The sequence below is a fragment of the Carlito syrichta genome, unplaced genomic scaffold (assembly GCF_000164805.1).
Source record: "Carlito syrichta isolate Samal-C Ts95f unplaced genomic scaffold, Tarsius_syrichta-2.0.1 Scaffold287526, whole genome shotgun sequence".
Classification (NCBI taxonomy): Eukaryota; Metazoa; Chordata; class Mammalia; order Primates; family Tarsiidae; genus Carlito; species Carlito syrichta.
The window spans coordinates 229886-242038 of NW_007231622.1; the positions used below are offsets into that span (position 1 = coordinate 229886).

General features: G+C 41.5%; 1 protein-coding gene across 1 annotated transcript in view; it reads left to right on the forward strand.

Annotated features, from left to right (window-relative positions):
* Nucleotides 1–12153, forward strand: part of PARP14 (poly(ADP-ribose) polymerase family member 14) — a 48489-nt gene that overhangs the window by 10672 nt on the left and 25664 nt on the right. Inside the window, exons 4-6 of the mRNA XM_008052800.2 lie at nucleotides 435–677; nucleotides 3158–3391; nucleotides 6816–9058. Coding sequence (XP_008050991.1) covers nucleotides 435–677; nucleotides 3158–3391; nucleotides 6816–9058 — 2720 coding nt within the window. The remainder of the gene's footprint in view (nucleotides 1–434; nucleotides 678–3157; nucleotides 3392–6815; nucleotides 9059–12153) is intronic.

Below are 12153 nucleotides of genomic sequence, written 5' to 3' on the forward strand. Positions count from 1 at the left end.
ACCCGCAGGCTCAGGCAATCCATTCACCTCAGCCTCCCAAAGGCGTGGGATTACAGGCTGAGCCACTGAGCCCGGCTATGCCTCAGTCTTCTGAGTCACTGAGACTCTAGGTACATGCCACCACGCCCAACTAGTTTTGTTTTTAATTTATCTTTTGTAGAGATGAGGTCTCACTATGTTGCCCAGGCTGGTCTTGAACTCCTGGTCTCAAGCAATTCTCCTGCCTAAACCTTCTAAAGTGCTGGAATTACAGGCATGAGCCACCATGCCCAGCCTGTTTTTATTTAAATAAAGCAAAAGCTAAGGTTTGTTTTTGTGTGAGTTAGCCAAGAGTTTGGGAAAGAAAGAAGGCAGTGTCTTACGATAACTTACTTTGTGAAGAACATAACAGATAAATATAACATCTTGTACCCCACTTGTCTCCCTAAAATCAGATGTGTCAGAAGAACTGAATACAAAACTCCCTCTTAATGATACATCGGAAAAAATGGAAGATATCCCAAAAGAACGTGAAAATATTTCTTCTTTGGTGGCACTTGAAAACCTCAAGGCAAATGTAACTGATATAGCATTAATCTGGTTAGTGGAGAACATAAGTGGTCTGTCCAGTGATGATTTTCAAGTGGAAATAATCCGAGATTTTGAAGTCGCTGTAGTTACCTTTCAAAAGCATACAGGTAAGATAAAATGACACTTCATTCGCCAGTCTTCATTGCATCACACTTGGAACACCACGTTGATGGTACATCTTTGAAAAATTTGACTCTTTCATGTAGCCAGTAAGAGAGGACTCCATGTGATTTTTTTTATTTTGAAAGAGAGAAGCACATTAGTTTGGAAACCAAATTCTGGTGTGTTTAATAGAATTAGCTTTATTGCATGAGTCTGTGTGTATGTGTGTGTGTGTGTGTGAGAGAGAGAGAGAGAGAGAGAGAGAGAGAGCAAGAGAGAGAGAGAGAGAGAGAGAGAATGAGAGCGAGAGAATGAGGGAGAGAAAACACAGACAAACAGAAATCTAAAGTCTAAGGTTATTAAGGTAATTCCAAGTAAAAAAGTCAGTATTTTCAAATATTATCTCACAGGGGTAAGTAAATTTGATTTGTGTCACCAAACTGGACTTACTGGAAGGTAATAATAATAACAAAACTCAGACAGTACTTACTGACTCATAGTCAGGTACTGTGGTAGGCTCTTTACAGGTATTAATCTATTTGTTCCTTTCAACAACCTTATGATATCATTATTATTATCCCCCATGTTGCAGTTGAGGAGACAGAGGTACAAAGGTTCTAATACATGGACAATCTGGATTTGAACCCAGGCAGCCCCCTTCTCCAGGCTGTTCTCTCACCTACTTTACCACACATTTCCTTAGTCCTTTCATGGCCATTCACATATGTAGATATGAGGAAGTGCATGGGAGGCAGAAAATGAGTGCTCTTAAGGTCATTGTCAGGAGTCTGTGGGCAGTCTCCGAGATTGGGAAGAGCCATCTTCACCTAAAACAAGGATATTTTCCAATTCCAGACCCCTCACTATTCCATGGCCAAGCAGTGGAGTGGTTAAGGGTCAGAGTCAGAATTCTAACTCTGTCATTTAACTAGTTGTATGAGGTTGGCTGGGTTATTATGTACCAGGCACTGGTCTAGGTGCTGTGGATACAAAGATGAATAAAGCATAACTCTTAAAGAACTCATAGTCTAGCGACAGGGAGGAAGTCCATTTGTAAATGAATAAGGCAGGTGCACTAGGAGAAGCTGTCTCTTAGCTGTGAACAATAAGCTATGAGAAATAGAAGGAAAGAACACAATCAAGGTTGTTCTTGTGACATTTATATTTCAGCACTATCAATCAATCATATTCAGAATATATTCCCTCTGCCTCACATGTCTCTTTATATTATCCATCTGGTAAACCCCTTGTCATCCTTCAAAATCCAGATCAGAGACCATGTACTCTGGGAATCGTTGTCTGATTCCTAGTATGTCTTCCCACTTCATTTGATCTCACAATAGGCAACAAATTTATTTGTTCTCAAAACGTCCTCTCTCCTAGATAAAGAATTAGCAAAGCATTGTTATACTTATTTCTGCATCACCAGATCCTAGCACAGTGCCTTGTACATCATGGGTCCACCACTGGTGTTTATTGATTTGAAAGAGACAGTCGGGAATGAGTCTTTTTTTTCTGAGTTGGGGGTCTCGCTGTTGCCCATGCTGGAGTGCAGTGGCACGATCACAACTCACCACAGCTTCAAGCTCCTGGGTTCAAGCGATCCTCCCACCTGGACTGAGTCTTGAAAGAAGAATAGGACCAAGATAAAACCCTGGAGAAGAACATTCCAGACACAGGAAGTTGTACATACAAAGGCAAAAGAAAAGGGAGTTTTCAAAAGACAAAAAAAAAGACTGTTTTTTGTGGCAACATGGAAAATCAAATGAATAGCAGGGAGACACCAAAGGTGATGCTTGGAAATTAGTTTGGAATCAAATAGCCAAGGGCATCATAAGCCTGGCTAAGGAGTGTGAACTCATACCTGCAGGTAGTGGGGAGTCATTGAAGGGCTTGAAGATGAGGAGATTTGTAGGGAAAGCCACTCAGGAGGGTTGGTGAGGGCTGTGACAGGAGGTAAGCCACAGTTCAGTGTAGTAATCTAAGTAAGGCATTCATATGTGTGTCCTCCAGAGACCAGGAGTTAGGCACGTAAATTCTCACATGGGTATTAAAACCTTGTGTTTAAAAATGGAGTGTGTGCCGGGCTCGGTGGCTCAGCCTGTAATCCCGCGCCTTGGGAGGCTGAGGTGAGTGAATTGCCTGAGCCCGTGGGTTCGAGATCCCCCTGGGCAACTTGGTGAGACCTCATCTCTACAATAAATAAAAAAATTGGCCGGGCGTGGTAGCGCGTGCCTGTAGTTCCAGCTACTTGGAAGGCTGAGGCGGAAGGATCGCCAGAGCTCAGCAGGTCGAGGCTGCGGTGGCCGGGAGCGGCCACTGCACTCCAGTCTGGGCGACAGAGTGAGACTCCAACTCAAAAAAAAAAAAAAAAAATGGAGTGCGTAGCTCTCCCCTTCTATCTCAGTCAATTATTGCTGGACAATTTCTTCTGTATAACAAAAAAGATCTAATCATAATTTACTGGTTCGTTCTTTCTTTGTAGATGCTGTAAGATTTGTTGATGATTGCACAAGGTACCATACAATTAAAAAATTTCAGCTCTCTCCAAGACTCCTGGAGGTGACCAAAATAATCAGGGTTGAAAACCTGCCACCTGGTGCTGATGACTACAATTTGCAACTTTTCTTTGAAAACCCTTCTCGTGGAGGAAGAGTTGCCAGTGTTGAATGTTTTCCTGAAGAAAGTTCCGCTCTGATTGAATTTTTTGACAGAGAAGGTAATATTTATTAGTTTATCATACTTTGCATAATCTAGGCCATTTTTAGCAGAGCTTAATAGTTTTCAACTTACTTCTGATGCATTTTTTTATTTATCCATTTATCTCATTGGGAATTGAATAATAATCCTGTTCATCTGGGATATGATGCTTAATGAGGTCAGTGATTCAAACTTTAGAGAAGCAACATCAAATTTTTGAAAGATATAAAGAGATTCTCTCATGAGTCTCTACCTATGATGGGATAAAATATATATTGTTCCTGGAACCTTTGAAATATTGTATTGAAAAAGACATAATCTATATTTTAGCCACACACTTGATAGTAACTCTCAAATTAATTTCAACAAAGTTAAGTAAAGTAATACTTTACTTAACAATACATAGCAATACATACATTTCAGTATTTCCCCTTTCACCCATCTTTGTAATCACTCAAAAATTCATAGGGGTGGTTTCACTTGATCAGTGGATGCCTCCTGGATCATTGGAATGATCCTGTGAAAACATGTCCCGCTAAACCTTAGAGATACACTTCTGAGGGCTTTGGAGACACAGACTGCTAGCTCTCTGAGGCATATGCAAAGTCAACTTGGAAATTCCAGTCACGTTCAGAGGTCAAGGCTGAACAGTAGGAATTAAGAGGTCATACTTCCTAGAAAAGAAGGAACGTTGTGCCTGGGATTAATTAGGGTGGGACATGACACAGGATAATATGGTATGCTACCCATTGCGATCAATTGTTTCAACAGAGTACTTGGTGGAACCTCTCTTTTCCTAGCTCAGTTTTCATTGGGAAAATGAGAGTGAATGTATGGTTTGGATTAAAATGAAATGAAAGATCTAATATTCCTTGGGCAAAGAGACAAAGAGGAACCGCTGTCACATATTCAAATCTCCCTTGGCCTGGTCTTGGGCCCAGGGAACTCTCCCAGTTTATGGTGAGAGTTGACAGCTTCAGGGCTTTCAAACATCTGGAGGGCGTGGCACTGTTGGGTGTGTCCTCAGCATGGCTGTGTTGCATATAAACAAATAATCAGAAGTACTATTTAATGAAGGGTTATTTTATGCCAGAGCTATTCATGTAAACTATGTGGGTCACCTCAAGGGTTCCCCTTTTCCCTGATCTCTTTGCACCATCTGACCTTGTTGATCAACCTCCTCCTCTAAACTCACTCATTCCCTGTTCTCCACATTCTGAGATATACTGATTCTCTTGTTTACTCTCTGGCTCCTTCTTACCACTCATATTTGCATAGCTCCTCAGGGTATTACCAAGTGCATTTGCAGACACTGCCTTGTGGACATCTTGGTTATCACCACTGTTTTACAAGTGAGGAAATTGAGGCACAGACAGGTTGAATAACTTGCCCAAGATCATGCGAGCAACAGAGCTGGGATTTGAAGCTAGGTAATCTGGGCCCATAATCCATACCCTTGACTTCTTTCTTTTTCCGAAATCTCCTGTTCACTTATAGTGTTGATTTTTCTTGTAGGATGTTACACCAATAATGAGGCAAGCAGTAGCTAGAACTTGAGTAAAAAGAGATTTATTTAGCAATATTTTATTTTCTGTAGATTACTTGAGAGGAATTAATAGGCACTTTACTCTGAAATTATTCTGTTAAACTGTGCAAAATCTGATTTATTTCTTAAGGAAGGAAATTCTTACTGAACATCTGTTATCTGTGAGAGCTTTTGTTCTGTTTTCTGCCACAGTGTCTCACAATCCTCTAAGTAATCTGCATGGTTAGATATAGTTAGTTTGTACTGATGAGGAAACAGGATGGAGACGTTAAAGCATATTAAGGTGACATCTGTGATGGTTCTTGGGTTCGACAGACCTGAGTTTGAATCCTGATTTGGTGCTTACTAGCTTTGTGATCTTCAGCAAGTTACTTTAACCCACCAAAGCCTGTTTCCTCATCTGCAAAAAGGGGCTTGCCTTCCTACTTACCTTAGAGAAATTTTGTGAGGAAGAAATGAGATAATACCTGAAAAACGCTTGCCTCATGATGGTGCTCAGTACATGCTAGTAGTCACTGGTACTGCCCGGACTCCTAGCTACCATAGGGCCATGCTGGGAAGTTGAAGCTACATGTTTGGGTCTTTGAAGACCACATTCTTTCCATCATGCCTGATGCCAGTCATAGGGCCCAATCACATACCAGGTGAAGTTATTTGTAATAACCTTCCACAAATTCCAAGTTGTTATTGGAATTTATTCTAATCCCCTTTCCGTGGATGCCTCTTGTACCTGCATAAGAAGTTGTACAAAACGAGGAGAACCTTGGATGAGGAGAACAGCATGTAACATACACACGTGTACACACACAAACATATACCCTCAAGGGACTCTTCCAATGAATGTGGCAGGAGGGAGATTGTAGCAGGGATGGGAGGCGTTGAGGGTCTTAATCATTGTCTCTGGGGCTGGGCTCTCAGAGGACTGTGAGGATGATTTAGGTTTGGTAGAGGGACAAGAGGATGGGCTTTGGGGCTAGACAGACACTGAATCTTAGCTCAGATATTTGCAGGTTGTGCAACCCTATTCAAGTTTCGTAGTCTTTCCTAGTCTCAGTCTTATTCTTTGTAAATAGAGATAACAATAATAGTGTCTCTTCCTCAAATGGTTGTTGTAAAGATAAGATGAATTAATATATGTACATATACTTAGAATAGTGTCTGACACTATAAGCTATAATAATTTACTATTATGCCCCTCCTCCTAGAAGTATTAATAGAACCTAAGTCAACTTTGAAGACTAACATTGTGGGACTGTACAAGAAGGAACAAATGGCATAATACTTAGAGGAGCTTCACTTTGAACACCAAAATATTTTTTATACTGGGCAAACATCACCCCCATGCTTGTGACCAAATTCATCTACTTCCTGGTGATTTATCAGTAATAATGGAAAAACAGAAAATAAGATTTAATTAATAGGATTTCAACATTAATTGATCTTGACTAGAGAGTAATTATTCCATTCAATAAGGGATACCTGTGCACTGTTAATATACAGGGGGGTGTCAAAAAAGGTATACATATTTTAAGAGATGTTATCTATGTATTACTTTTCAAAGTTGAATTAAATTACAGTAACAATGTGTAGTATGACATTTGCTCAACCATGCTTCTGCCATTCTCATTAACTGTTCTGTCACATGGTGACACTAGCATTCATTTGATTAACACCGTCTTTTGAGAAAATGTCATGCTTAAAATGTATATACATTTTTTTGGCATTCTCATATATAGATCCATTTATAGTTGAGGACTTTGGGAGTAGTGCTTTTTAATATGCTGTAACATCAAAATCCTACAAACATTAGGATTTTTTCTCTAGAATTGGAGCATTTTGTTTTGTTTTCATTTGCAATGTATCATGCTGAGATCACTTTATTTTTATTTCTTTCAAGTGTTAGACACCATCATGACCAAAAAACTTGACTTCAATAAAATGCCACTTTCTGTATATCCATACTATGCCTCGCTAGGCATAGCCTTGTATGGAAAGGAGAAGCCTCTGATCAAGCTTCCAGCACCATTTGAAGAGTCATTGGATCTTCCCTTATGGAAGTTCTTACAGAACAAGAGTCACCTGATTGAGGAGATAAATGATGAAATGAGACATTGTCACTGCGAGCTTACATGGTCCCAACTCAGTGGTAAAGTTACCATCAGACCAGCAGCCACTTTAGTCAATCAAGGAAGACAAAGAATCAAGACCTGGCAGAAAGATACTTCCACAACACTCTCTGGCATCAGGTCCAAATATAAAGTTACTCCAATTAAAGTGGATCCAACAGTGTGGGACACCATAAAAAATGACTTAGAAGATGATGGGATTCTGATTGAGTTTGATACACTTGAGGAGATGATCATCTTAGCAGGGAAATCAGAGGATGTCCAAAACTTTGAGCTACAAATCAAGGAATTAATAAAAAGCACCACTCAAAAAATTAAAAGGGAAGAGCAAAGTTTGAAAGAAAAAATGGTTATTTCTCCAGGCAGGTATTTTGTTTTGCAGCAGAGCGATTTACTTGAACGTCTGAGAATGGGGTGCCCAGACATGGAAATTTTTTATGATAGAGACACTCAAAGCTTGTTCCTGAAAGGACTCTGCACAGATGTGTATAAAGCAAAGTGTGAAATCCAGGAAAAAGTGTACACCATGGCTCAGAAAAAAATTGCAATTTCTCCTGAGATTTTGCAGTTTTTGCAACAGGTAAACTGTCAAGAATTTTCTAAACATCTTTTTACAGCACAGAAAATTCTTGCACTTTATGAGTTAGAGGGTACAACTGTTCACTTAACCAGCTCTTCTTCTGACACCCTGTTAGAAGCTGAACAGCAAATGCTCAGTGCATTAAATTATAAGCGCATTTCAGTTGAGGACAGAGAGCTTCTTAATGGCAAGAAATGGAAAGGGCTCGCTTGCAATTTACAGAAGAAGCATCTTTCCTCCTTAAATATTGCAGTCATCAATGAGTTAACTGCAGAATCCACAGCTGAGGTCATCATTGCTGGCCTTGTGAGAGAAGTAAATGACACCTATAGATTGCTTTTTGACTTTATGGAAAAACACATGAAAATAGAGAGATTGATTGAAGTAAAACCTTCCTTAGTTATTGATTTTTTAAGGGCAGAAAAGAAACTATTCTGGGCAAAGATAAAAACGGTGACTGTACAGGTATCTTTCAACCCTGAGAACAAACCAAAAGGCATTTTACTAACTGGCTCAAAGACTGAAGTACTGAAGGGAATGAACATTGTCATGCAAATCAGGGATTCAGTCTGTTTCCAAAGTGTCCATATTGACAAGCCAGGAGCCAGGCAGTTCTTCCAGGACAAATCACGCTTTTATAAAAGTGAAGTCAGACGGTTGTTTGGTTGTTTCATTGAACTACTGGAGAATGTAGAAAAGAAGGAGGGAGGCATCACCATGGGGCAGAAGTACCTCTGTCAGGTGAACTTGGCCCCCGGCATCACTCTGATTGTGCAGCATGGCAACTTAGCACAGCTTCCCGTCGACGTGGTAGTGAATGCGGCGAATGAGGACCTCAGACAGATCTCTGGCCTTGCCGCTGCGCTGTCAAAAGCAGCTGGCCCTGAGCTCCAGGATGACTGTGACCAGATAGTGAAAAGAGACGGCCGCCTGCTACCCGGCAATGCCACCATCTCGAAGGCAGGAAAGCTCCCATACCGGCATGTGATCCATGCAGTGGGGCCCAGGTGGGAGAGAGATAAAGCCCAGAAGTGTGTGTTACTGTTAAAGAAAGCTGTGGAACAAAGTCTCCTTTTAGCTGAAAAATACAAGTACAGATCCATAGCCATCCCAGCTATCAGTTCCGGGATCTTTGGCTTTCCCTTAGGCCAGTGTGTGGAGACCATTGTTTTGGCTATCAAGGAAAACTTCCAGAATAACCAGGATGGACGCAGCTTGAAACAGATCTACCTGGTGGATATTTCTGAGAAGACTGCTAAGGCCTTTGCTGAAGCTGTGAAAACTATATTTACAGGCTCCCTCCTTGACACAGCTGCCCTGCCCAGTTCACCAGCAGCAGCCAGGCCTGAAAAAACACCACGGGAGCAGACCACCCTGGTGTCCCCGGAAGGCCTGCAGATCCTGTTGGTGACAGAAGATGTGCAGAACGCTAAGGTGAGTGACTGTCTTCACAGAACACCAGCTGCTGCTGTGACTCCACTTGGTCTGTCCTCTCATGGGGGTTGAAGGAAGATAAGGATCAAGATGAGAAGGAAGGGAAAGAATGCCCTGCCTTGAAACAGATTTCCTTAGATAATCGGGCTGCTTACCAAATCATTCACGAATAGAGATGGGTCAGTTATCTGTGAGAAGTGAATGTGGATTGAGGTCAGATCACTAGGTTTCCAGTAAATGTGAAAATCCATAATACCACAAGTTTAGACACCTGTCCACACTTTTTCAGTGCCTTTGCACCTGTCTCATTTGGGTAAATCTAAGGCTAATTCCCGTCAAATTTGGTGACAGCAGATACAGAACCGTCAGAGCATAGGGCATGCAGAAGATAGGAATCTTGTCAAGGTACTAAACGAGGTGAGCTTGGGGCCCAGAGTCTGAGGGATCATCAGAGCCAATACCAGTAAGGACATGTGGAGAGGGAAAGTGGACCTGAGAAAGTTCCCAGCATCAGGTATTATGTGGGGACAATTCTAGTAGGCCGTAGGGTTGTGTGTGTGGCTGGGGGGAGGGGGATTAATATGTTTTAAAAAAGATATGAGGGGGGAATCCAAAAAAATCAGGATCATCTTTTAGAGGGCAGGCCCTTGTGGTGCAGGCTTCTTCCACTAGGTAAGTGCTCTAGGAACCTGTTGGCATCACATTACCAAGCTAGCGTTGTTGTGAGACGCTGCATTTGACTTCAGTGAATTTTTTTGTGGCAAACGTGGCTGGTTCTTCCACCATGAAAATATACCTGCCCACACCACGCTGAGCGTTCAGCAGTTTTTGACCCAAAACAAGCTATCACTGTACCAGCTAGCATTGTTGTGAGAGGCTGTGTTTGGCTTCAGTGAATTTTTCTGTGGCAAACAGATGACTGGTTCTTCCACCATGGCAACGCACCTGCCCACACCACGCTGAGTGTTCAGCAGTTTTTGACCAAAAATGACAGGACCCTCACGCTCCACCCTCCCTATTCACTTGATCTCTCCCCAGCAAGTTTTTGTTTGTTTGTTTGTTTCCTGGATGAAAAACTGTCCTCAAAGGGAAATGTTTTGCTGATGTGTTAGAGGTGAAACAAAAAATGGCAGTAGCACTAAAGGGCATCGAAATTGATGAGTTTAAGAACTGTTTTGAGCAGTGGAAAAGCCATCTCCATTCCACCAAGTGGAGAGTACTTTGAAGGTGATGAGTTTAAATATGTGAGAATACATACAAAATTTTTAAAGTAATAAATCTCTTTTTTGGGGGGCCCTGCCCCTCGTATTTAACAACCTTTTAAACACAGGCTCTAATCGGAACAGCAACCATCTGCAGCAGGGTCTGGAAGGCTCCTTCTGTGCCAGGCAATACTTCTTTAATTGGAGGATTTAGGGGAGTCCTGAGGGAGGAATTCCTGGCGAGGGGGCACTGAGGGAAGATGGTGGGAGCAGTGGAGACAGGGGCAGGACAGCACTTATTTACCAATCAATAGAAACATTTTTCTGCATTGTAATAACTGGAATGGCTGTAGCTGTGTCTTCCTGAGGATATTATTCTCAACTTTCCTCCGCTGACCTGGAGGTGACATACTTGTGCTTGGGGGCGCCAGAGGGAGCCTGGGACACAGAGCTGCATGAACACCTTCCCTGCCCCAGAGCACTGCTGAGCTCTTTTTTTGCCTAACTTTTAAAGAGAGAGAGAGATTGATTAGCACAATGCACCTAAAAGAAAACAAACATCACAATACAATGAAAGTTTAATCAAGCCTGAATGTTTTATTCAAAGACCAAGGCCAAAGTCCTAAATTATCAGCACTGGATATCAGCTGTCCTCGTGAGCATTAAACAAATCACAGTTGGATATGCTTTACATGATATTAAATGAAATAAACTAGATTTAAGAGACCTGCTGGCCGGGCACAATGGCTCACGCGGATAATCCCAGCACTTTGGGAGGAGAAGGTGAGAGAATTTTCTGAGCCCATGGGTTCGAGACCAGCCTGGGCAACATGTTGAGACCTGGTCTCTACAATAAATCAAAAAATTAGCTGGATGTGGTGGCACATACCTGTAGTTCCAGCTACTGGGAAGACTGAGTTGAAAGGATTGCCTGAGTCCAGCAGATTGAGGTTGCGCTGACTGCACTTCAGCCTGGGCGACAGAGTGAGACTCTGACTCAAAAAAAAAAAAGAAAAAGAAAAAGAAACCTACCAAGTGTTTTGCTTTGAATTATTTTACAATAAAAAGTATCTCTAAGCATCCATCCAGAGCCAAATCTAATGTGATAAAAGGTGACACGATTGACACTGTTTTAACCTGAATGTCATTACCGTTTTAGCATATTCCTACAGTGCAACTATCTTGAGAAAAGCTGAAAACTTTTTACAGTCATATTAATCACCCTCTTTTTTGTTTAAACAGCTTTATTGAGATATAATTCACCTTCTATACACCATTAAGCATATGATTTGGTGGTTTTTAGTATATTCACAGAGGTATGCAACCATCACCACAATCTAATTTTAGAACATTTATGTCACTCCAGGAAGAAACCCTGTGGTCATTCATGATCACTCCCACTTCCATCTACCCACACCACCTCCCCGTCCTAGGCAACTGCTAATCCACTCTCTATCTCTGTGTCTACAGATTCACTTATTCTGAAAATTTCATATAAATGGAGCCATACCATTTGTGGGCTTCCATGACTTGCTCTTTCCCCAAGCAGAGTGTGTTCAAGGTTCATCCATGTTGTATCATATCTCAGTACTTCATCCTTTTATATGGCAGGATAATAATCCACTGTGTGGATAGACTGCCCTTTATTTATCCATTTATCAGTGGGTGAACGTTTGGATTGTTTCCAACCTTTACCTTTAATGTGTCATGCTGCTATGGACATTTGTGTACAAGTTTTTGTATGAATGTATGTCTTCGGTGTATACCTAGGAGTGGCGTGGCCGGGTCATGTGGTAATTCTAGTTGACTGTTTGAGGGACTGCTCAACTATTTCCCAAAGCTGCCATACCATTTTTTTTTTTTTTTTTGAGTTGGAGTCTGACTCTGTCGCCC